Genomic DNA, 27,550 nt, shown 5'->3' with positions numbered 1-27,550 from the left:
GCTGCTTATGCGCGATGCATGCAGACTTCTGCGGCCATTCAATGAGGTCACCAAAATGGTCAGTCACAGCCAGGGTGCCATCAGTGACATTGTACCTTACACCTTCTTTCTGGAGCATGCATTGCGTCGTGTCATTGATCAAGCCGTCGAGGAGCAGGAGCTGGAAGATGAGCAAGTCGCAATGCTGAATTCCCAGGGGGGGTACTTTATCTCAGACAAGTCAGCAGGAGTCTGAAGAGGAGTCAGAGGAGGATGGTGGCTGTGGGGAGGAGAAGGAGCAAGAAGAGCAGGCTTTGAGGGGGATTTTAAACTTTTTGGGGATCCCTGGTGTTGTCCGTGGATGGGGGAGGAGAACGAGGATGACATTATCCTGGATGATATGCAGGAGCCAGGCAACTCCATCGCTTCCACCTTAGTGCAAATAGGTGCCTTCATGCTCCAGTGTTTGAAGAGGGACCCCCGTATAAAAAGCATAAAGGGCAAGGGCCAGTACTGGGTGGCAACGTACTTAGACCCCCAGTACAAACACAAAATGGCGGCCATGTTACCAGCATCACAGAGGGCTGGCAGAATACAGCAATTCCAGGCCTTGCTGTGAGAGATGCTGCATTCTGCTGTTGCGGGCGCTGGCAGAGGAATTTACACCCACAGCGAAACAGGTGTGGGTACCAATCCTACCGCTTCTGCAAGAAGAGGGCGGTTTGAAGATGTGTGGGTCACTTCGGATATAAGATCATTCTTGCAAACAACTCATCGACAGCCGCCATCCGGATCCAGCCTCTGGGAACGCCTAGCCCAAGAGGTGTCCAACTACATCGGGTTAACGGCCGATGTGGACACTCTGAGAAGCGAGGAACCTCTGGACTACTGGGTATGTAGGCTTGACCTGTGGCCAGAGCTGGCACAATTTGCCATGGAACCCTTGGCTTGCCCTTTGTTGAGTGTCCTGTCCCAAAGGATGTTCAGCGCAGCAGGGGGGATCGTGACCGATAACCACACTCGCCTAGCTCACGTAAGTGTGGACTACCTCACATTTATAAAAATAAATGAGGCACGGATCTGTGACGACCACGTGAAATTAAATTTCCTAATGCCAGCACACACATATCTGCCACCTCCCAGAACATAGAATGGTCCTTGTCTTATTTATATACAGCAGCATTAAAGGCCATTTCTGTCAGGTGAATGCCTAATTTTGGGGGCCTTTACTCCAGTGGCCCACGGTAAAAATTGTATCCGTTGACTGCCTGATGTACCTCTAGCCACATCATCACAAGTTCTTTTCTGTCAGGTGAATGCCTAATTTTTGGGGCCTGTACTGGCCTACAGTAAAATTTTCTAGCCAGCGACCGCCTAATGTACCTCCAGCCACATAATCACAAGATCTTTTCTGTCAGGTGAATGCCTAATCTTTGGGGGCTGAACTCCCGTGGCCTAAAATAAAATTTTCTAGGCTCCAGCAGGGCACATTTTTGAGAGTTTCCCTTTAAGTGTCATGACCATGGTTGTGACTCCTGGATCCGCATGCAGTAGCCTGCGGTTTGGTTTATTGTCAACCACATGGTGAGGGCGGCTGGTATGTTGCCTCACATGTGGTTGCCGCTGGCAACATGTTTGGACTTGGCAGTATAGCAGCCTGAGCTGTTGCTGCGCAGCTTGCTGTCAAGTGCATGTGGTTACTCCTGGCAATCTCTCCTTGTATGTATGCACTTTGTATGTCTGGTGTGCACGAGGTTTATGTAGGTGTGCACTGTGACTCTTCCCTTCACTTGTGGCTGCCCGTGGCAACGTGTTGTATTGTGTACATGTGGTGGCAGGTGAATGCCTAATTTTTGGGGCCTATACTGGCCTACAGTTACATTTTTAGCCAGTGACCGCCTAATGTACCTCCAGCCACATCATCACAAGTTCTTTTCTGTCGGGTGAATGCCTGATTTTTGGGGCCTGTACTGGCCTACAGTAAAATTTTTAGCCAGTGACCACCTAATGTACCTCCAGCCACATAATCACAAGTTCTTTTCTGTCAGGTGAATGCCTCATTTTTGGGTCATGTACTGGCCTACAGTAAAATTTTAATCCGGTGACAGGTAAACATCGAAAAATTAGAATATCGTGCAAAAGTCCATTTATTTCAGTAATGCAAATTAAAAGGAATTGCATTAATGCAGCTTAAAATTAGAATTTTGTGAAAAGGTTCAATATTCTAGGCTAAAAGTGTCACACTCTAGTCAGCTGATTAATCCATATCCCCTGAGCAAAGGGTAACTCAAAATTGTGACTTTGGGGTTTCATAACCTGTAAGCCATAATCATCCGTATGTGTTTTGCGGATCAGTGGATACGCAAAACACGACACCGCGGATCCGCAAAACACATACGGACGTCTGAATTAAGCCTTACAGGGGGATGATCAATGACTCCCCTGTCATTGATCACCCCCCCTGTAAGGCTCTATTCAGACATTTCTTTGGCACCACAAGTTAGCATAAATTGATTTTTTTTTTCTTACAAAGTCTCATATTCCACTAACTTGTGTCAAAAAATAAAATCTCACATGAACTCACCATACCCCTCACGGAATCCAAATGAGTAAACATTTTTAGACATTTATATTCCAGACTTCTTCTCATGCTTTAGGGCCCCTAAAATGCCAGGGCAGTATAAATACCCCACATGTGACCCCATTTCGGAAAGAAGACACCCCAAGGTATTCCATGAGGGGCATATTGAGTCCATGAAATATTGAAATTTTTGTCCCAAGTTAGCGGAATGGGAGACTTTGTGAGAAAAAACAAAAAAGAATCTATTTCCGCTAATTTGTGCCAAAAATGCCCCCCAAATTTTTTTTAGATGAACTCGCCATGCCCCTCATTGAATACCTTGGGGTGTCTTCTTTCCAAAATGGGGTCACATGTGGGGTATTTATACTGCCCTGGCATTTTAAAAGCCCAAAAGCGTGAGAAGAAGTCTGGAAAATAAATGTCTAAAAAAATTTACGCATTTGGATTCCGTGAGGGGTATGGTGAGTTCATGTGAGATTTTATTTTTTGACACAAGTTAGTGGAATATGAGACTTTGTGAGAAAAAAAAAGTGAGATAAATATCTTGGTCAAATGCCAACTTTGTATAAAAAAATGGGAAAAGTTGTCTTTTGCTGAGATATTTCTCTCACCCAGCATGGGTATATGTAAAATGACACCCCAAAACACATTCCCCAACTTCTCCTGAGTATGGCGATACCAGATGTGTGACACTTTTTTGCAGCCTAGATGGGCAAATGGGCCCACATTCCAAAGAGCACCTTTCGGATTTCACAGGCCATTTTTTACAGATTTTGATTTCAAACTACTTCGCACGCATTTGGGCCCCTAAAATGCCAGGGCAGTATAATTACCCCACAAGTGGCCTTATTTTGGAAAGAAGACACCCCAAGTTATTTCATGATGGGCATAGTGAGTTCATGGAAGTTTTTATTTTTTGTCACAAGTTAGTGGAATATGAGACTTTGCAAGGAAAAAAAAAAGAAAAAAAATTCATCATTTTCCGCTAACTTGTGACAAAAAATAAAAAGTTCTATGAACTCACTATGCCCATCAGCGATTACCTTAGGGTGTCTACTTTCCGAAATGGGGTTATTTGTGGGGTTTTTCTACTGTCTGGGCATTGTAGAACCTCAGGAAACATGACAGGTGCTCAGAAAGTCAGAGCTGCTTCAAAAAGCGGAAATTCACATTTTTGTACCATAGTTTGTAAACGCTATAACTTTTACCCAAACCATTTTTTTTTTACCCAAACTTTTTTTTTTTATCAAAGACATGTAGAACAATAAATTTAGAGAAAAATTTATATATAGATGTCGTTTTTTTTTTTTTTTATTCAACTGAAAGTGAAAAATGTCATTTTTTTGCTAAATTTTTGTTAAATTTCGATTAATATCAAAAAAAGTTAAAATGTCAGCAGCAATGAAATACCACCAAATGAAAGCTCTATTAGTGAGGAGAAAAGGAGGTAAAATTCATTTGGTTTGTAAGTTGCATGACCGAGCAATAAACGGTGAAAGTAGTGTAGTGCAGAATTGTAAAAAGTGGTCTGGTCATTAAGGGTGTTTAAGGTAGGGGGGCTGAGGTGGTTAAGTTGCATTAGGCCTCATGCACACGACCGTTATGTGCATCCGTGGCCGTTGTGCTGTTTTCCGTTTTTTTTCGCGGACCCATTGACTTTCAATGGGTCCGTGGAAAAATCGGAAAATGCACCGTTTTGCAGCCGAGACCGTGATCCGTGTATCCTGTCCGTCAAAAAAATATGACCTGTCCTATTTTTTTGACGGACAACGGTTCACGGACCCATTCAAGTCAATGGGTCCGTGAAAGAACACGGATGCACACAAGATTGGCATCCGTGTCCGTGATCCGTGGCCGTAGGTTGCTTTCATACAGACGGATCCGAAGATCCGTCTGCATAAAAGCTTTTTCAGATCTAAGTTTTCACTTCGTGAAAACTCATATCCGACAGTATATTCTAACACAGAGGCGTTCCCATGGTGATGGGGACACTTCTAGTTAGAATACACTACAAACTTTGTACAAGACTGCCCCCTGCTGCCTGGCAGCACCCGATCTCTTACAGGGGGATATGATAGCACAATTAACCCCGTCAGGTGCGGCACCTGAAGGCGTTAATTGTACTATCATATCCCCCTGTAAGAGATCAGGGCTGCCAGGCAGCAGGGGGCAGACCCCCCCCTCCCCAGTTTGAATATCGTTGGTGGCACAGTGTGCGCCCCCCATCGGGCCCCCCCTTCCTCCCTCTATTGTTATAAATCGTTGGTGGCACAGTGTGCGCCCCCCATCGGGCCCCCCCTTCCTCCCTCTATTGTTATAAATCGTTGGTGGCACAGTGTGCGCCCCCCATCGGCCCCCCTCCCTCTATAGCAGTAACAACATTGGTGGCAGTGTGCGGCCTCCCACTTCCCCCCCCCCCATCATTGGTGGCAGCGGAGTTCTGATCGGAGTCCCAGTTTAATCGCTGGGGCTCCGATCGGTAACCATGGCAACCAGGAAGCTACTGCAGCATATGAAGATTCATACTTACCTGCTTGCTGCTGCGATGTCTGTGACCGGCCGGGAGCTCCTCCTATTGGTAAGTGACAGTTCTTTAGCAATGTGCCGCACAGACCTTTCACTTACCAGTAGGTGGAGCTCTTGGCCGGACACAGACATCGCAGCAGCAAGCAGGTAACTATGAATCTTCTACTATTGTACTATTGCTAAGTAACCATGGCAACCAGGGCTGCAGTAGCTTCCTGGTTGCCATGGTTACCGATCGGAGCCCCAGCGATTAAACTGGAACTCCGCTGCCACCAATGATCGGGGGGGGGGGGGAGATGGGAGGCCACACACTGCCACCAATGTTGTTACTGCTATAGAGGGAGGGGGGCCGATGGGGGGCGCACACTGTGCCACCAACGATTTATTACACTAGAGGGAGGAAAGGGGGCCCGATGGGGGGTGCACACTGTGCCACCAACGATTTATTACACTAGAGGGAGGAAGGGGGGCTCGATGGGGGGCGCACACTGTGCCACCAACGATTTATTACACTAGAGGGAGGACGGGGGGCCCGATGGGGGGCGCACACTGTGCCACCAACGATATTCAAACTGGGGAGGGGGGGGGGGTCTGCCCCCTGCTGCCTGGCAGCCCTGATCTCTTACAGGGGGATATGATAGTACAATTAACCCCTTCAGGTGCGGCACCTGAGGAGTTAATTGTGCTGATCACGGCCCCCTGTAAGAGATCGGGTGCTGCCAGGCAGCAGGGGGCAGTCTTGTACAAAGTTTGTAGTGTATTCTAACTAGAAGCGTCCCCATCACCATGGGAACGCCTCTGTGTTAGAATATACTGTCGGATCTGAGTTTCACGAAGTAGCTCATATCCGACAGTATATTCTAACATAGAGGCGTTCCCATGGTGATGGGGACGCTTCAAGTTAAAATATACCATCGGATTGGAGAAAACTCCAATCCGATGGTATAAAAGAACTCCAGGCTTTACATTGAAAGTCAATGGGGACGGATCCGTTTGAAATGGCACCATATTGTGTCAACATCAAACGGATCCGTCCCCATTGACTTGCATTGTAATTCAGGACGGATCCGTTTGGCTCCGCACGGCCAGGCGGACACCAAAACGACTTTTTTTTCATGTCCGTGGATCCTCCAAAAATCAAGGAAGACCCACGGACGAAAAAACGGTCACGGATCACGGACCTACGGACCCGTTTTTGCGGACCGTGAAAATAAACTGTCATGTGCATGAGGCCTTACTGAAATAAATGAACTTTGAACAATATTCTATTTTTTCTAGTTTCACCTGTACCTCCAGCCACATCATCACAAGTTATTTTCTGTCAGGTGAATGCTGAATTTTTGGGGCCTGTACTCCAGTGGCCTACAGTAAAATTTGTATCCAGTGACCGCCTAATGTACCTCCAGCCAAATAATCAAAAGTTCTTTTCTGTCAGGTGAATGCCTAATTTTTGGGGCCTGTAATGGCCTACAGTAACAATTTTAGCCATTGCCCGCCTAATGTACCTCCAGCCACATCATCACAAGTTCTTTTCTGTCAGGTGAATGCCTCATTTTTGGGGCCTGTACTCTAGTGGCCTACAGTAGAATTTGTATCCAGTGAAAGCCTAATGTACCTCCAGCCACATCATCACAAGTTCTTTTCTGTCAGGTGAATACCTCATTTTTGGGGCCTGTACTCCAGTGGCCTACAGTAAAATTTTTAGCTAGTGACTGCCTAATGTACCTACAGCCACATAATTACAAGTTCTTTTCTGTCAGGTGAATGCCTAATTTTTGGGGCCTGTACTCCCGTTGCCTAAAATAACATTTTCTAGGCTCCAGCAGGGCAGATTTTTGAGAGTTTCCCTTTAAGTGTCACGAGTAGCCTGCGGTTTGGTTTATTGTCAACCACATGGTGAGGGCGGCTGGTATGTTGCACCCACGCGACTCCCATCATCACTACTTCCCGCCTACCGGAGGAAGCGGCAGATCTCTACTCCAGAGCTTGGCTGGGCCGTAGCTGCTGACTGTCCCCTTGTAGCTCGTCCTCGCTGAAAAGTGTAGCGGAGCCTATAGCACATAATACTTCTCTAGCAGAGGGAACAGAAAAGGACAAAGGCAGGTTGAGGACAGGTGAGGGCACAGGGGCTGCTCCATGCCAACTAAGTTTTGTGTCTGAAGAACCCACCGACACTTGGCTGGGGGTGTCTGATGTCACTTGCGACGAAGTAGAAGACCGAGTCAACCATTCAAGCACTGCTGGGTTGCTGGTCAAGACACAACCTCTAGATGAAACTGGAAATTCAGTCCTTTTGCTGCGACTCCTGCTGTCACCTGCGACAGAAACATTCTGGCCACTGCCCGTTCTCTTGTCACTTGTCTGTCACTCGTCGTTCTGACATACTGTTAGATAAATTCATTAAATTAAAAGGAAATTAATACACCCCAAAAAAGGCTGTAGTACAAAGTAACTGCACTGCAGAACGGCAAATAAGATGTACTCTATTTTATACCTATACACCCCTACAAATGCTGTAGAACAAAGTAACTGCACCGCAGAACGGCAAATAACATGTACTTTTTTTTTTACACTTATACAACCTAAAAAAGGCTGCAGTGCAAAGTAACTGCACCGCAGTACGGCAAGTAATATGTTCTTTTTAGACTATTAAAACACCCCAAAGAAAGTGTGTAGTACAATGTACAACCCGAAAAGAAACTGTAGAACAATGTAAATGCACTGCAGAACAGTTTATATGACGTATGTACAGGGTGGGCCATTTATATGGATACACCTTAATAAAATGGGAATGGTTGGTGATATTAACTCCATGTTTGTGGCACATTAGTATATGTGAGGGGGGAAACTTTTCAAGATGGGTGGTGACCATGGCGGCCATTTTGAAGTTGGCCATTTTGAATCCAACTTTTGTTTTTTCAATAGGAAGAGGGTCATGTGACACATCAAACGTATTGGGAATTTCACAAGAAAAACAATGGTGTGCTTGGTTTTAATGTAACTTTACTCTTTCATGAGTTATTTACAAGTTTCTGACCACTTATAAAATGTGTTCAATGTGCTGACCATTGTGTTGGATTGTCAATGCAACCCTCTTCTCCCACTCTTCACACACTTATAGCAACACCGCAGGAGAAATGCTAGCACAGGCTTCCAGTATCCGTAGTTTCAGGTGCTCCACATCTCGTATCTTCACAGCATAGAAAATTGCCTTCAGATGACCCCAAAGATAAAAGTCTAAGGGGGTCAGATCGGGAGACCTTGGGGGCCAGTCAACTGGCCCACGACAACCAATCCACTTTCCAGGAAACAGTTCATCTAGGAATGCTCGGACCTGACACCCATAATGTGGTGGTGCACAATCTTGCTGGAAAAACTCAGGGAACGTGCCAGCTTCAGTGCATAAAGAGGGAAACACATCATCATATAGCAATTTTGCATATCCAGTGGCCGATCTGACCCCCTTAGACTTTTATCTTTGGGGTCATCCGAAGGCAATTGTCAATGCTGTGAAGATACAAGATGTGCAGCACCTGAAACTATGGATACTGGAAGCCTGTGCTAGCATTTCTCCTGCGGTGTTGCTATCAGTGTGTGAAGAGTGGGAGAAGAGGGTTGCATTGACAATCCAACACAATGGGCAGCACATTGAACACATTTTATAAGTGGTCAGAAACTTGTAAATAACTCATGAAAGAATAAAGTTACATTAAAACCAAGCACACCATTGTTTTTCTTGTGAAATTCCCAATAAGGTTGATGTATCACATGACCCTCTTCCTATTGAAAAAACAAAAGTTGGATTCAAAATGGCCGACTTCAAAATGACCGCCATGGTCACCACCCAACTTAAAAAGTTTCCCCCCTCACATATACTAATGTGCCACAAACAGGAAGTTAATATCAACAACCATTCCCATTTTATTAAGGTGTATCCATATAAATGGCCCACCCTGTATATTTCCTATAAATACACCCTGCAACACAGCACTCCCCAGTAACAAACAAGGTTTGCTGGAATTGCAGAGGTATCATCTAGTGCAAACCTAAAAGCAGAAGTATAATAGCAATTTGGATCCCCAATAAGTGCAGCAACGTGTAATAGAATCGTTCCTATTACCCAGGCTGTACACTCTTCTATTGCACCCTTTTCTCCTTTTATAGTGGTGATGATGCCTCCCTATCCTTTCCCTACACCTTGACTAATCTTTCCCTGAACTTGTAAATAATTTTTTCAGGACAATAAAGTATTTTCTAGCACTGTCCCTAGCGACTGCTGACGTCTCTCCCTGCACTAAGTACACTGGAAAATGGCTGAATCCAAGATGCCTAAGGCTATTTATAGGGCTGTGACATCACAGGAGCTGGCTGGCTGCTGATTGGCTGCATGCATGGTATTGTGGGTGATCCCTCATTCCCAGAGTTCTTTGCTCCCATGTCCTAACATGTGCAGCAGCCATTTTAGGAATTTTTTTTATTCGTTATCACGAAGAGTGAGGAAATTTGGATTCGGTGTGAATAGAATGTTTCCTGAACTTCGGATTGAATTCCACTATGTCAACTTTGATTCGCTCATCTCTACTTACCAGCGTCCAATTCTCAGTGTCAAATAAGGGCTCTTTCACACCTGCGTTCTTTTCTTCCGGCATAGAGTTCCGTCATTGGGGCTCTATGCCGGAAGAATCCTGATCAGTTTTATCCTAATGCATTCTGAATGGCGAGAAATCCATTCAGGATGCATCAGGATGTTTTCAGTTCCAGACCGGAACGTTTTTTGGCCGGAGAAAATACCGCAGCATGCTGCGCTTTTGCTCCGGCCAAAAATCCTGAAGACTTGCCGCAAGGCCGGATCCGGAATTAATGCCCATTGAAAGGCATTAATCCGGATCTGGCCTTAAGCTAAGCGTCATTTCGGCGCATTGCCGGATCCGACGTTTAGCTTTTTCTGAATGGATCTAAACTTTAATAGCGTCCTGGCTGCCATAGTAACACTGAACGCATTTTGAAGACGGATCCGTCTTCAAATGCTTTCAGTTCACTTGCGTTTTTCCGGATCCGGCGTGTAATTCCGGCAAGTGGAGTACATCCGGATCCGGACAACGCAAGTGTGAAAGAGCCCTAAGTTGAACACACCACAAACACACAAGCGTCAATAAAGTTTATATTTTACACTGTCCCTATCCAGTCCACACCAATCTATAAAGTAAAATATACAGCCCACTTCTTTAGCTGTACACATTACAGTAATAGTGATAATGATCATTATAGCTAGAGAAAAATATCTAATATATATATATATTTCTGGCAAATGGAAAAGATTTTCATCAGTCAGAAAATAAATGTTCACTGACTGTTTCCATATGCAACCATTTTCAATTACAGTATTATTTTTATTTTTTTAAAGCAGCAGTATTCACTTTTCAGACAGGTATAATACAGGGGCATTTTTGTGTTCAAATTATGGATAGTAATAGACGAACATTTGCCGGGAAGGTTCGCAAACGCGATCCAATGTTCTCGAACCGCAAGTTCGTGGCGGGTCCCATTCATTTTAATGGCAGGCAAACCTGAAAAACCTTCAGCTCATATTTGCAGCCACCAAATACTTACTAGAAGTGCACAAATAGTCCCACAACATGGACAGTGACATACCAGATGTATTATTCGAATTTGCGATCTCCATTAGTAGGGATGAGCGAACTCGAACTGTATAGTTCGGGTTCGTACCGAATTTTGGGGTGTCCGTGACACGGACCCGAACCCGGACATTTTCGTAAAAGTCCGGGTTCGGGTTCGGTGTTCGTCGCTTTCTTCGCGCTTTTGTGACGCTTTCTTGGCGCTTTTTGAAAGGCTGCAAAGCAGCCAATCAACAAGCGTCATACTACTTGCCCCAAGAGGCCATCACAGCCATGCCTACTATTGGCATGGCTGTGATTGGCCAGAGCACCATGTGACCCAGCCTCTATTTAAGCTGGAGTCACATAGCGCCGCCCGTCACTCTGCTCTGATTAGCGTAGGGAGAGGTTGCGGCTGCGACAGTAGGGCGAGATTAGGCAGATTAACTCCTCCAAAGGACTTGATTAACTGATCGATCTGCAGCTGTGGACCATTGAGCTGCTGATACTCAATTGCTCACTGTTTTTAGGCTGCACAGACCGTTTGTCAGTCTCATTTTTCTGGGGTGATCGGCGGCCATTTTGTGTCTTGTGGTGCGCCAGCACAAGCTGCGACCAAGTGCATTTAACCCTCAATGGTGTGGTTGTTTTTTGGCTAAAGCCTACATCAGGGTGAAGCTGTCACACCAAGTGCATTTAACCAGCAATAGTCTGTTCATTTTTTGGCCATATACAAAATCAGGGGCAAGCTGCGCCTGTCACCAAGTGCATTTAACCCTCAATGGTGTGGTTGTTTTTTGGCTAAAGCCTACATCAGGGTGAAGCTGTCACACCAAGTGCATTTAACCAGCAATAGTCTGTTCATTTTTTGGCCATATACAAAATCAGGGGCAAGCTGCGCCTGTCACCAAGTGCATTTAACCCTCAATGGTGTGGTTGTTTTTTGGCTAAAGCCTACATCAGGGTGAAGCTGTCACACCAAGTGCATTTAACCAGCAATAGTCTGTTCATTTTTTGGCCATATACAAAATCAGGGGCAAGCTGCGCCTGTCACCAAGTGCATTTAACCCTCAATGGTGTGGTTGTTTTTTGGCTAAAGCCTACATCAGGGTGAAGCTGTCACACCAAGTGCATTTAACCAGCAATAGTCTGTTCATTTTTTGGCCATATCCCAGTCTAATTCTGTCACTAAATCCATACCGGTCACCCAGCGCCTAAATACTAGGCCTCAAATTTATATCCAGCTAAATCTGTCCCTAGTGCTGTAGCTGGGCGAGTTATTTAGTGTCCGTTCAAGCACATTTCTTGTTCTGGGTTGAAATACAATTCCCAATTTAGCAATTTCATAATTTAGTGGTTCCTGCTATATCAGAGCTATTTGAAATCTATCCCAAAAAGGGTATATAATATTGAAGGTGCACATAGGGTCATTCAGAATAACTTCACACACACCCGCTACTGTGTATTTCCAAGTCTAATTCTGTCACTAAACCCATACCTGTCACCCAGCGCCTAAATACTAGGCCTCAAATTTAAATCCCTCTAAATCTCTCGTTACCGTTGTCCTGTTGTAGCTGGGAAAGTTATTTAGTGCCCGTCAAAGCACATTTTTTGTTCTGGGTTGAAGTACAATTCCCAATTTAGCAATTTCATAATTTAGTGGTTCCTGCTATATCAGAGCTATTTGAAATCTATCCCAAAAAGGGTATATAATATTGAAGGTGCACATAGGGTCATTCAGAATAACTTCACACACACCCGCTACTGTGTATTTCCAAGTCTAATTCTGTCACTAAACCCATACCTGTCACCCAGCGCCTAAATACTAGGCCTCAAATTTAAATCCCTCTAAATCTCTCGTTACCGTTGTCCTGTTGTAGCTGGGAAAGTTATTTAGTGCCCGTCAAAGCACATTTTTTGTTCTGGGTTGAAGTACAATTCCCAATTTAGCAATTTCATAATTTAGTGGTTCCTGCTATATCAGAGCTATTTGAAATCTATCCCAAAAAGGGTATATAATATTGAAGGTGCACATAGGGTCATTCAGAATAACTTCACACACACCCGCTACTGTGTATTTCCAAGTCTAATTCTGTCACTAAATCCATACCGGTGACCCAGCGCCTAAATACTAGGCCTCAAATTTAATTCCCTCTAAATCTCTCGTTACCCACCGCTGTACTGTTGTTGCTGGGCAAGATATTTAGTGTCCGTCAAAGCACATTTTTTGTTCTGGGTTGAAGTACAATTCCCAATTTAGCAATTTCATAATTTAGTGGTTTCTGCTATATCAGAGCTATTTGAAATCTATCCCTAAAAGGGTATATAATATTGAAGGTGCACATAGGGTCATTCAGAATAACTTCACACACACCCGCTACTGTGTATTTCCAAGTCTAATTCTGTCACTAAACCCATACCTGTCACCCAGCGCCTAAATACTAGGCCTCAAATTTAAATCCCTCTAAATCTCTCGTTACCGTTGTCCTGTTGTAGCTGGGAAAGTTATTTAGTGCCCGTCAAAGCACATTTTTTGTTCTGGGTTGAAGTACAATTCCCAATTTAGCAATTTCATAATTTAGTGGTTCCTGCTATATCAGAGCTATTTGAAATCTATCCCAAAAAGGGTATATAATATTGAAGGTGCACATAGGGTCATTCAGAATAACTTCACACACACCCGCTACTGTGTATTTCCAAGTCTAATTCTGTCACTAAATCCATACCGGTGACCCAGCGCCTAAATACTAGGCCTCAAATTTAATTCCCTCTAAATCTCTCGTTACCCACCGCTGTACTGTTGTTGCTGGGCAAGATATTTAGTGTCCGTCAAAGCACATTTTTTGTTCTGGGTTGAAGTACAATTCCCAATTTAGCAATTTCATAATTTAGTGGTTTCTGCTATATCAGAGCTATTTGAAATCTATCCCTAAAAGGGTATATAATATTGAAGGTGCACATAGGGTCATTCAGAATAACTTCACACACACCCGCTACTGTGTATTTCCAAGTCTAATTCTGTCACTAAACCCATACCTGTCACCCAGCGCCTAAATACTAGGCCTCAAATTTAAATCCCTCTAAATCTCTCGTTACCGTTGTCCTGTTGTAGCTGGGAAAGTTATTTAGTGCCCGTCAAAGCACATTTTTTGTTCTGGGTTGAAGTACAATTCCCAATTTAGCAATTTCATAATTTAGTGGTTCCTGCTATATCAGAGCTATTTGAAATCTATCCCAAAAAGGGTATATAATATTGAAGGTGCACATAGGGTCATTCAGAATAACTTCACACACACCCGCTACTGTGTATTTCCAAGTCTAATTCTGTCACTAAACCCATACCTGTCACCCAGCGCCTAAATACTAGGCCTCAAATTTAAATCCCTCTAAATCTCTCGTTACCGTTGTCCTGTTGTAGCTGGGAAAGTTATTTAGTGCCCGTCAAAGCACATTTTTTGTTCTGGGTTGAAGTACAATTCCCAATTTAGCAATTTCATAATTTAGTGGTTCCTGCTATATCAGAGCTATTTGAAATCTATCCAAAAAAGGGTATATAATATTGAAGGTGCACATAGGGTCATTCAGAATAACTTCACACACACCCGCTACTGTGTATTTCCAAGTCTAATTCTGTCACTAAATCCATACCGGTGACCCAGCGCCTAAATACTAGGCCTCAAATTTAATTCCCTCTAAATCTCTCGTTACCCACCGCTGTACTGTTGTTGCTGGGCAAGATATTTAGTGTCCGTCAAAGCACATTTTTTGTTCTGGGTTGAAGTACAATTCCCAATTTAGCAATTTCATAATTTAGTGGTTTCTGCTATATCAGAGCTATTTGAAATCTATCCCTAAAAGGGTATATAATATTGAAGGTGCACATAGGGTCATTCAGAATAACTTCACACACACCCGCTACTGTGTATTTCCAAGTCTAATTCTGTCACTAAACCCATACCTGTCACCCAGCGCCTAAATACTAGGCCTCAAATTTAAATCCCTCTAAATCTCTCGTTACCGTTGTCCTGTTGTAGCTGGGAAAGTTATTTAGTGCCCGTCAAAGCACATTTTTTGTTCTGGGTTGAAGTACAATTCCCAATTTAGCAATTTCATAATTTAGTGGTTCCTGCTATATCAGAGCTATTTGAAATCTATCCCAAAAAGGGTATATAATATTGAAGGTGCACATAGGGTCATTCAGAATAACTTCACACACACCCGCTACTGTGTATTTCCAAGTCTAATTCTGTCACTAAATCCATACCGGTGACCCAGCGCCTAAATACTAGGCCTCAAATTTAATTCCCTCTAAATCTCTCGTTACCCACCGCTGTACTGTTGTTGCTGGGCAAGATATTTAGTGTCCGTCAAAGCACATTTTTTGTTCTGGGTTGAAGTACAATTCCCAATTTAGCAATTTCATAATTTAGTGGTTTCTGCTATATCAGAGCTATTTGAAATCTATCCCTAAAAGGGTATATAATATTGAAGGTGCACATAGGGTCATTCAGAATAACTTCACACACACCCGCTACTGTGTATTTCCAAGTCTAATTCTGTCACTAAACCCATACCTGTCACCCAGCGCCTAAATACTAGGCCTCAAATTTAAATCCCTCTAAATCTCTCGTTACCGTTGTCCTGTTGTAGCTGGGAAAGTTATTTAGTGCCCGTCAAAGCACATTTTTTGTTCTGGGTTGAAGTACAATTCCCAATTTAGCAATTTCATAATTTAGTGGTTTCTGCTATATCAGAGCTATTTGAAATCTATCCCTAAAAGGGTATATAATATTGAAGGTGCACATAGGGTCATTCAGAATAACTTCACACACACCCGCTACTGTGTATTTCCAAGTCTAATTCTGTCACTAAACCCATACCTGTCACCCAGCGCCTAAATACTAGGCCTCAAATTTATATCCCGCTAAATCTGTCCTTAGTGCTGTAGCTGGGCGAGTTATTTAGTGTCCGTTCAAGCACATTTCTTGTTCTGGGTTGAAATACAATTCCCAATTTAGCAATTTCATAATTTAGTGGTTTCTGCTATATCAGAGCTATTTGAAATCTATCCCTAAAAGGGTATATAATATTCAAGGTGCACATAGGGTCATTCAGAATAACTTCACACACACGCTACTGTGCATTTCCAAGTCTAATTCTGTCACTAAATCCATACCGGTCACCCAGCGCCTAAATACTAGGCCTCAAACGCAGCCGCCTGTCTACAGCCAATGTGGACAAGCTGACGTTCATAAAAATGAACCAGGCATGGATCCCACAGGATCTGTCCGTCCCTTGTCCAGATTAGACATTAACTACCTCCCCTTAACCATATATTATTGGACTCCAGGGCACTTCCTCATTCAATCCTATTTTTATTTTCATTTTACCATTATATTGCGAGGCTACCCAAAGTTGAATGAACCTCTCCTCTGTCTGGGTGCCGGGGCCTAAATATATGCCAATGGACTGTTCCAATGTTGGGTGACGTGAAGCCTGATTCTCTGCTATGACATGCAGACTGATTCTCTGCTGACATGAAGCCAGATCCTCTGTTACGGGACCTCTCTCCTCTGCCTGTGTGCTGGGCCTAAATTTATGAAAATGGACTCTTACAGTGGTGGGTGACGTGAAGCCTGATTCTCTGCTATGATATGAAGACTGATTCTCTGCTGACATGAAGCCAGATTGTCTGTTACGGGACCTCTCTCCTCTGCCTGGGTGCTGGGCCTAAATATATGCCAATGGACTGTTGCAGTGGTGGCTGACGTGAAGCCTCATTCTCTGCTATGACATGCAGACTGATTCTCTGCTGACATGAAGCCAGATTGTCTGTTACGGGACCTCTCTCCTCTGCCTGGGTGCTGGGTAGTGTTGAGCGCGAATATTCGAAAAGCAAATTTTTTTCGCGAATATCGCAACTTCGCGATTTCGCGAATATTTCGAATATAGTGCTATATATTCGTAAAAACGAATATTCGTTTTTTGTTTTTTTCCCCCCCCCACAAAATTACAGTACACATATAATTGATTGTTTCCCAAAGGTCCAACAGCTCAGATCTTACTCACATTGCCTAGAAAGTGATTGAGGCGCGAATCTTCGTAAGGCGATGTTATTAGCGCACATGCGAATATCGGCACGTCCCAGAACAGAGGCAAAGGGCTTTGTATTCATACATTAGTGAATTGAGTTGCGAATCTTCGTAAGGCGATTTTATTAGCGCACATGCGAATATCGGCACGTCCCAGAACAGAGGCAAAGGGCTTTGCATTCATACATTAGTGAATTGAGTTGCGAATCTTCGTAAGGCGATTTTATTAGCGCACATGCGAATATCGGCACGTCCCAGAACAGAGGCAAAGGGCTTTGCATTCATACATTAGTGAATTGAGTTGCGAATCTTCGTAAGGCGATTTTATTAGCGCACATGCGAATATCTACACTTGTCCCAGAACAGAGGCAAAGGGCTTTGCATTCATACATTAGTGATTGAATTGAGCTGCGAATCTTCGTAAGGCGATTTTATTAACGCAAATGCAAATATCTACACTTGTCCCCAGAACAGAGAGGCAAAGGCCTGTGCATTCATATAGTATAGCACCATATTCGCGAATACGTAGAACTTCGTAAAATTCGATTTACGAATATTCGTATTTTTTATTTTACTTTCCACCTTACAGATTACATTGATCTGTACTCTGTCAACTACTGTCATCACCCCCCACTGTATCTCGATTGATTCCCAAAAGTCTCACATTCCCTAGAAAGTGATTGAGGTGCGAATCTTCGTAAGGCGATTTTATTAGCGCACATGCGAATATCTACACTTGTCCCAGAACAGAGGCAAAGGGCATTGCATTCATACATTAGTGATTGAATTGAGTTGCGAATCTTCGTAAGGCGATTTCATTAGCGCACATGTGAATTTTGCATAGCATATGTATTATGCGATAATTCGAATTATCGCATATGCGAAATAATAACGAATTTGAATAATCGCGAATATTTTACGAATATTCTTTTGAATATTCACAAAATTTCGCGAATTCGAATATGGGACATGCCGCTCAACACTAGTGCTGGGCCTAAATTTATGACAATGGACTGTTGCAGTGGTGGCTGACGTGAAGCCTCATTCTCTGCTATGACATGCAGACTGATTCTCTGCTGACATGAAGCCAGATTCTCTGTTACGGGACCTCTCTCCTCTGCCTGTGTGTGTGCTGGGCCTAAATATATGCCAATGGACTGTTGCAGTGGTGGCTGACGTGAAGCCTCATTCTCTGCTATGACATGCAGACTGATTCTCTCTCTGCTGACATGAAGCCAGATTCTCTGTTACGGGACCTCTCTCCTCTGCCTGTGTGTGTGCTGGGCCTAAATATATGCCAATGGACTGTTGCAGTGGTGGCTGACGTGAAGCCTCATTCTCTGCTATGACATGCAGACTAATTCTCTGCTGACATGAAGCCAGATTCTCTGTTACGGGACCTCTCTCCTCTGCCTGGGTTCCGGGGCCTAAATATCTGAGAATGGACTGTTCCAGTGGTGGGTGACGGGAAGCCAGATTCTCTGCTATGGAACCTCTCTCCAATTGATTTTGGTTAATTTTTATTTATTTAATTTTTATTTTAATTCATTTCCCTATCCACATTTGTTTGCAGGGGATTTACCTACATGTTGCTGCCTTTTGCAGCCCTCTAGCTCTTTCCTGGGCTGTTTTACAGCCTTTTTAGTGCCGAAAAGTTCGGGTCCCCATTGACTTCAATGGGGTTCGGGTTCGGGACGAAGTTCGGATCGGGTTCGGATCCCGAACCCGAACATTTCCGGGATGTTCGGCCGAACTTCTCGAACCCGAACATCCAGGTGTTCGCTCAACTCTATCCATTAGTTATTTTTTTCAATGCGAAATATCGGTAATATAATTTTTGCGTACTCGCATGCGCAAATGCACTACACAGTACCCAAATGCACTATAAAGAAAGAATATTGGTATATAACACCCCGCTTCAATCAGTTTTTTTCGGGGACGACTGGTATATCACACCAATAGAAATTATTTGTTCCAATAACGCTTGTCCCTCTATATACCTGCAGTATCGCAGCAGAACCGCACACAACTGCCGCACAATACAAATGCATTATAATATACTTTCTAACATAGAAAGTATATTATAAGATTGTACAAGGAGGCAATCCATTAGAATATACATAAAGATAAAACGTAACCTTTAATAATGTTACTATGAGGGTCCATTCACACGTCCGTAAGTGTTTTGCGGCTCAGCAAAACACGGACACCGGCAATGTGCATTCCGCAATTTGCGGACCGCACATCGCCAGCACTATAATAGAAAATGCCTAATCTTGTCTGCAATTGCTATTTTTTTGCAGAAACTGAAGCACGGATGCGGAAGTGCGGATCTGCAATTGCGGATGTGGATCCGCAAATGTGCATGCGGAGAGCACATTCCGGCCCCATTGAAAATGAATGGGACTGCACCGGTACCGCAAAAATACAGAACGGATGCGGTCCCATTTTGTGGACGTGTGAATGGAATAGATATCCCTCAAAATGAAAATAAATTAAATTATTAAATTTAAGCAAAAAGCATAGATGTGGTAGGCAATAACAAGTGCTTGGCGGCACTAAATCAGGTGCTCGGCAGCACCAAATCAGAAACCATATGTCCTACCACAATCTGGGGGGGTTCCAGTGCACATCCATGATTCCCAGAGGGAAAGCAAAAAACATCTATCCCTGGGCTAAATGATGATGTGGTATTGAAGGACAGGGTGGGCAAAGAACTCTCCCTAATATTGCCCTACAGGGGGGGTGCTATTCTGGCCCTGATAGACTAACCACAGACCACCCGTCCTGATAAGAGCGGCCCCGTCCGGAACTTTACCCGATATAAACATGGCCCTAGTAAGCCCCTAGCCTATAGGCACCTAACTTCCAGGTGATCACTATATAGATCTACAGTACAGACCAAAAGTTTGGACACACCTTCTCATTCAAAGAGTTTTCTTTATTTTACTGACTATGAAAATTGTAGATTCACACTGAAGGCATCAAAACTATGAATTAACACATGTGAATTATATACATAACAAAAAAGTGTGAAACAACTGAAAATATGTCATATTCTAGGTTCTTCAAAGTAGCCACCTTTTGCTTTGATTACTGCTTTGCACACTCTTGGCATTCTCTTGATGAACTTCAAGAGGTAGTCACCTGAAATGGTTTTCACTTCACAGGTGTGCCCTGTCAGGTTTAATAAGTGGGATTTCTTGCCTTATAAATGGGGTTGGGACCTATCAGTTGGTTGTGGAGAAGTCAGGTGGATACACAGCTGATAGCCCTACTGAATAGACTGTTAGAATTTGTATTATGGCAAGAAAAAAGCAGCTAAGTAAAGAAAAACGAGTGGCCATCATTACTTTAAGAAATGAAGGTCAGTCAGTCCGAAAAATTGGGAAAACTTTGAAAGTATCCCCAAGTGCAGTCACAAAAACCATCAAGCGCTACAAAGAAACTGGCTCACATGCTGACCGTCCCAGGAAAGGAAGACCAAGAGTCACCTCTGCTGCGGAGGATAAGTTCATCCGAGTCACCAGCCTCAGAAATCGCAGGTTAACAGCAGCTCAGATTAGAGACCAGGTCAATGCCACACAGAGTTCTAGCAGCAGACACATCTCTAGAACAACTGTTAAGAGGAGACTGTGTGAATCAGGCCTTAATGGTAGAATATCTGCTAGGAAACCACTGCTAAGGACAGGCAACAAGCAGAAGAGACTTGTTTTGGGCTAAAGAACACAAGGAATGGACATTAGACCAGTGGAAATCTGTGCTTTGGGCTGATGAGTCCAAATTTGAGATCTTTGGTTCCAACCACCGTGTCTTTGTGCGATGCAGAAAAGGTGAACGGATGGACTCTACATGCCTGGTTCCCACCGTGAAGCATGGAGGAGGAGGTGTGATGGTGTGGGGGTGCTTTGCTGGTGACACTGTTGGGGATTTATACAAATTTGAAGGCATACTGAACCAGCATGGCTACCACAGCATCTTGCAGCAGCATGCTATTCCATCCGGTTTGTGTTCAGTTGGACCATCATTTATTTTTCAACAGGACAATGACCCCAAACACACCTCCAGGCTGTGTAAGGGCTATTTGACCATGAAGGAGAGTGATGGGGTGCTGCGCCAGATGACCTGGCCTCCACAGTCACCGGACCTGAACCCAATCGAGATGGTTTGGGGTGAGCTGGACCGCAGAGTGAAGGCAAAAGGGTCAACAAGTGCTAAGCATCTCTGGGAACTCCTTCAAGACTGTTGGAAGACCATTTCAGGTGACTACCTCTTGAAGCTCATCAAGAGAATGCCAAGAGTGTGCAAAGCAGTAATCAAAGCAAAAGGTGGCTACTTTGAAGAACCTAGAATATGACATATTTTCAGTTGTTTCACACTTTTTTGTTATGTATATAATTCCACGTGTTAATTCATAGTTTTGATGCCTTCAGTGTGAAGCTACAATTTTCATAGTCATGAAAATAAAGAAAACTCTTTGAATGAGAAGGTGTGTCCAAACTTTTGGTCTGTACTGTATGTTCAATGTTTTCTTCACACCCCCCAATGTAAAAAAACACTAATTGTCTGTCTTTCAAAGTATTATTAAATAATTCAATAAATAGTAGTCGGACGCACAGGGTTGTTGATCCACCAACCAGGGTGCTCACGGTCAAGCAGTAACACCCCACTACTCAAATAATGCCAAAAATCTGTATATAAAAGACTGGGCACACCTAAGAGTATTGGGCCACTACGTTTTAATAGAATTGATACAATGGTAAGACAAATATAATGCGGCTAAAAGATAATCACTCATATATAACAATCAATAGTGAATAGAATCAGAAATCACCTATAAAAGAAACAAGGAATCAGCTCAATAATAAATACATTAAGGTAGGTAAAAATTCAGTACATAAAAATTGTAGCAGAACAAATGGGGTGAATTGATTGGAGCAGCGTTATTCTCTAAAAATATATAGTGTTTGATCAGTTATAACAGCGATGCTGGCGAAAAAAGCAACGGAAAAGTTCAAATTCATATAACAGTTCTGATCATCAGCAGCAGACAATTAGAGTCTGTCAACTCTGTGGGTCACACAGTTGCAGCCTTCCGCAATAAGTCTTTGGAACAGAAACACTGAATCGGATGATAGCTAGCACAGCATGGACCAGACTGATATACAGCAGCGTCCCGCTGTATACCTAACTTAGCGGCGTCCCGCTGAAGGTAAGTATTGTGGTTTGCAATAATTGCGCCGGTTTCAATATCGGAATAGTCTTACCAGAAACTGCGACCACGGCCGTCCTGCGGACCTCAGTGGAGTGTTGTCCTTATCTCCAGCAGGCTGTTTGTTTGCCGTGTCGGTGGATCTCTGCGCATGAGCCCGCCAGTTTGGAGATAAGGACAACACTCCACTGAGGTCCGCAGGACGGCCGTGGTCGCAGTTTCTGGTAAGACTATTCCGATATTGAAACCGGCGCAATTATTGCAAACCACAATACTTACCTTCAGCGGGACGCCGCTAAGTTAGGTATACAGCGGGACGCTGCTGTATATCAGTCTGGTCCATGCTGTGCTAGCTATCATCCGATTCAGTGTTTCTGTTCCAAAGACTTATTGCGGAAGGCTGCAACTGTGTGACCCACAGAGTTGACAGACTCTAAGGCTGGGTTCACACCTAAGCGTTTTGGATATGCGCGTTTTATGCGCGACAACATGCGCGTTTTCTGCGCGTTTTTGTTGCGCGTTTTTGTCCTTAGTAAACGCGCGTCGAACGCGCGTTTGTGTGATTGACAGTATTGCTGTCCAATGAAAAAACAGGCCCGTCTATATGAAAGGTGTCTAATGATAGTGCAATGGAGGTGATCAATTTCATGTGTTTGGAGAGAGTGTATTGGATTGTTTGCGACCATGGAATACTCCAGAAGGCGACCATTTGCGGCTATTGTGTCTGCAATCCTTCTCCTACGTTTGAGGCGTAGGAGAGAGAGCAGGCGACGCTTCTGGGTCCATCCTGTCATTGCCAACCGACAGGAAAGGGGACAGTTCTGGGCACTGTACGAGACCCTCCGGGCCCATGAAGACAAATTTTGGGCATACACGCGGATGTCCATCACCAGGTTAGTACAAATACAATAGTTCTATGAGTGGGGTTACAATTGTGAAGGTACCATTTTTTAATTAGCTATTGTTAACCCTCACCATTTTCGTTTGCAACAGCTTTGATGAACTCCTGGGGTTGTTGGCAGTGGCGACTCTAGGAACAATATATAGGGGGGGCACAAAGATACCACAGTCAAAAATGGGGGGGCAAAAACAAAATGAGATTACAAAATACGAGAGAGTTGCGGTCTGCAGGGATACAGTTATAATAAAACAATTTACTTACAAAAGAAGCTATTCAGTCGTCTGCTGTGCTGTCCTCTGCTTGCTTCCACGGATTCTTTCCCCTTCTTTCTGTCTCTCGTCAGTGCACAGGCGCACTGTTATGGTGGATCTGTGGAAGACACACTGTTATGGGGGATCTGTGGATGACACATTATGCCTCTCATTAGCCCTCATTATGCCTCTCATCACTCCCATATCAGCCCCCATATAAGCCCTTATGCCTCATTAGCCCCCATTATTCTTCTTATTAGCCCCATTGGCCCCCATTATGCCTCATTAGCCCACATTATGCCTCTAATTAGCCCCCATTATGCCTCTTATTAGCCCCCATATGCCTCCAATTAGCTCCATATGCCTCCAATTAGCTCCATATGCCTTCAATTAGCCCCCATATGCCTTCAATTAGCCCCCATATGCCTCCTATTAGCCCCCATATGCCTCCTATTAGCCCCCATATGCCTCCTATTAGCCCCCAATTAGCCCCCATATGCCTCCAATTAACCCCATATGCCTCCAATTAGCCCCATAGACCCCATATGCCTCCAATTAGCCCCCATATGCCTCCAATTAGCCCCCATATGCCTCCAATTAGCCCCCATATGCCTCCAATTAGCCCCCAATTAGCCCCTATATGCCTCCAATTAGCCCTATATGCCTATATGCCTCCTATTAGCCCCCATATGCCTCCTATTAGCCCCCATATGCCTCCTATTAGCCCCCATATGCCTCCTATTAGCCCCATAGACCCCATATGCCTCCAATTAGCCCCCATATGCCTCCAATTAGCCCCCATATGCCTCCTATTAGCCCCCAATTAGCCCCCATATGCCTCAAATTAACCCCATATGCCTCCAATTAGCCCCATAGACCCCATATGCCTCCAATTAGCCCCCAATTAGCCCCCATATGCCTCCAATTAGCCCCATAGACCCCATATGCCTCCAATTAGCCCCCATATGCCTCCAATTAGCCCCCATATGCCTCCAATTAGCCCCCATATGCCTCCAATTAGCCCCCATATGCCTCCAATTAGCCCCCATATGCCTCCAATTAGCCCCCATATGCCTCCAATTAGCCCCATATGCCTCCTATTAGCCCCATATGCCTATTAGCCCCCATATGCCTCCAATTAGCCCCATATGCCTCCTATTAGCCCCATATGCCTCCTATTAGCCCCATATGCCTCCTATTAGCCCCATATGCCTCCTATTAGCCCCCAAATATGCCTCCAATTAGCCCCCAAATATGCCTCCAATTAGCCCCCAAATATGCTTCCAATTAGCCCCATATGCCTCCTATTAGCCGCATATGCCTCCTATTAGCCCCCATAATGCCCCCAGCAGCCACATTTTTTATAAAATTTAAAAAAAAAACACTTACCTCTCCTGCTCCTGGACGGACGCCGCCTGCCATTTTCTCCCTCCTCAGTCGACTGTGCGTGCTCTAAACTGGCGCGCACAGCGTGAGGTCACAGAGCGACCTCACGCTGTGCGCAGCCCTGCACAGCCGACAGCCGAGGACCAGGAAGTGGTGAGTACAGAGCGTTCACCACTTCCTGGTCCTTCTGTACTAATGAGCGCTTCCTTAATGGAAGCGCTCATTAGTATTCACTCGGGGGAATCAGCGGGGGGGCACCTGGGGGGGCAAGGAACAACATAGGGGGGGCAATTGCCCCCCCTCGCCCCCCTCTAGCGACGCCACTAGTTGTTGGGCACCCATTTACAACGTCAGGACACATTCATGCGGGACAGTATTCCACCAGCGGAAAGACTGATCATAACTTTGCGGTAATTAGACTGTAATTGTGGCCTAATAAAGCATTTGCATTGTGTGTTGACTGTATATTAGTGTGGGCTTAGTTATTTTTTACTTGTGGTTGTGATGTTTCAAGTGTTTTTGAGGGGGGGATTGTATGTGTATGCTTTTTACATTTTGCATATAGATACCATACATAGTTTCCCCACATTTTTCCTTAGCAAACAATCTGTTCTAAATAAGAGTTCAAAAATGTTTGCAAAAGTTTTTATATTTTCGAAAAGTAATCACATCTTACAGTTCCTCAAACAATTTGCAAACTGGGTTTAACACAATCAACCGAACTTTTGTAAATTTGAAATAAAAATTAATCGGTAATGTACCGATCTTAACAATGAAGGAAGAACACCCCTGATGCACCAAATTAAGTATGCCACTTCTCACAGGTTTTGGTATTGTGGCTCGTTATCCCGCATGGGCTCTCTCATTCCGCCTGATTGCTGGCCAGGTTGCATTTGAGTGGTGGTGGAGGTGTTGGTGCCCATGCTAGTGGAGGCATAGCTGTATGATGATTGTGGTTGTGTGTGCCACGTGTCGTGAGGGTGTGGTATGTTAGTTTGTGGGTATGTTTGTGATGTGTATGTGTGAGTGGGTGGTGGATATTGTGGTGGATGTTGTGGTGGATATTGTGGTGGATATTGTGGTGGATGTGGTGGTGGATGTTGTGGTGGATATTGTGGTGGATATTGTGGTGGATGTGGTGGTGGATGTTGTGGTGCATTGTTGGGCTGTGTGATGTCATCATGTGGAATGAAGCTGTCTAGGGCCCTTGTTAAGGTTTCCCTCGCTTCAGTATTGCGACTTGGGGGAACTAGCAGCATTCTAGCCTCCAAACTCAGTAAGAAATGGGCATCACTAGTGAGTTTGGGTGCAGGATGCGCAAGTGCATCCAGGCATGCAATTAGGCGGTCCTCCTGGCGATCGGATCTTTTCCGTTTTGGACGGTGAGTGTGAATGTTTTCGGGATCCACGACAGGTGGTGCAGGCTGTGAGGGTGTTTGGAATGTAGGGGTGGGATCGGGTGGAGGTGGACTTAGTGGCCCCGTAGATGCACAGGCCTCACTGTCCCTGGTGACGTCCTCCTCTTCCTCCTCCTGCTGTTGTCTTTTTGACCAGCTACTATCGGTGCTGTGAACATGAAAATATACCTAAGTATGCGCAAGATATGAAAGTGAATGCATGTCATACCACACCCTCTCCTGCATGTGTATGCCCTGGACTCACCTACGCATTTCAGTGCATGGGATTAGAAAGGCCATTTCCTCCGCATGGACATAGCTGGACCGTGCACTTGGCGAAGCTCCACTCCTCTGTTCCTTCTCTTTGCGCCGATGACGAATGAAGGCATCTTTGAGGCTCTTCCACTTGCTTTTTAGTATGTTTACTATAATACAAATAAAATTACATCCTTTAATTGTATTTTTTGCTTTACACTCATTTTTTACAGCTATTTAGCTACAGGCCAATCGTTGACCAGTCTGCACTACGCCTTCCAGATCGGGAAATCCACAGCCAGTGTGATTGTGAGGGAAACCTGCAGCACCATTTGGCAGGTCCTTCATGCTGTTGTGATGGGCCAACCAAACAAGGAGGAGTGGATGAAAATAGCGGATACTTTTCAAAATACCTGCAATTTCCCGAACTGTGTCGGAGCAATTGATGGAAAACACATCCGCGTTCTGAAGCCAATGAGGAGTGGCAGTCAGTTTTTTAATTATAAAAAATACTTTTCGTTTGTTCTTTTTGCGGTATGTGATGCCAACTATTCTTTTCGTTATATCGATGTGGGGTCCTATGGCAGCAGCTCGGACTCTGCTGTTTTTGGCCATTCTGAGTTTGGTCAATTGCTCAGTAGTAATGCCCTTGACCTTCCCGGAAACACCACACTGCCTGGCACCAGTTATCCCTCTATGCCTTTTGTTTTTGTGGGTGACGAGGCATTTGGTCTAGGTGAGCACCTTATGAGGCCATACTCCTCCCGTAATTTATGCATTAAGCGGCGTGTTTTTAACTATCGCCTGACCAGAGCACGCAGGGTGGTGGAATGTGCATTTGGCATCTTAGCCAACAAATGGCGAGTTCTGCACTCTCCCATAAATTTGAAATTGGAGACCGCCATCTCGGTTGTGAAGGCAGCATGTGCTCTTCACAATTTTGTCCGAGAAAGGGATGGCTTCAATTTTGATGATTCGTTGAGCCATTCCATGGAGAGCCAGAATCGCAGAGGTGTGCGTGGGACCACACATGCTGCGGCCATTCGGGACCACTTTGCGGCTTATTTTATGTCGCCACAGGGGGAGTTACCGTGGCAAATGCAAGCCATTTAATGGTATATTATTTGTATTTTGCATCTGCTCAAATTGTTTCTGTTACTTGTAATATTCATTTTTCGTTGGTTATTGTAATGGGTTAAATAAAATATTTGAAGAGCGAATTAGTGCAATGGCGTGTTTTCCCCGATATCGTGCCCCTTGTAGGAGCCCCAATAGTGCCCGCCAATCCTCGTCCTTTAACAAGGGAAAACAATGTGGGCGGAATTAGGGATCCCATTTATGTGCCTAATACTCGT

General features: G+C 44.4%; 1 protein-coding gene across 1 annotated transcript; it reads left to right on the top strand.

The window, feature by feature from the left end:
• Nucleotides 1–24,917: 24,917 nt before the first annotated feature.
• LOC122931844 (protein ALP1-like) lies at nucleotides 24,918–27,308 on the top strand. Its single transcript, XM_044285896.1, has 2 exons — nucleotides 24,918–24,953; nucleotides 26,429–27,308. Exon 2 carries the CDS (start codon nucleotides 26,553–26,555, stop codon nucleotides 27,306–27,308), a length of 756 nt encoding a protein of 251 aa, XP_044141831.1. The 5' UTR covers nucleotides 24,918–24,953; nucleotides 26,429–26,552.
• The last annotated feature ends 242 nt before the right edge of the window (nucleotides 27,309–27,550 follow it).

Source organism: Bufo gargarizans, chromosome 3 (genome assembly GCF_014858855.1).
Source record: "Bufo gargarizans isolate SCDJY-AF-19 chromosome 3, ASM1485885v1, whole genome shotgun sequence".
NCBI lineage: Eukaryota > Metazoa > Chordata > Amphibia > Anura > Bufonidae > Bufo > Bufo gargarizans.
The sequence above is the reverse complement of the archived record's forward strand: the minus strand, read 5'-3'. Positions and strand labels throughout refer to the sequence as shown.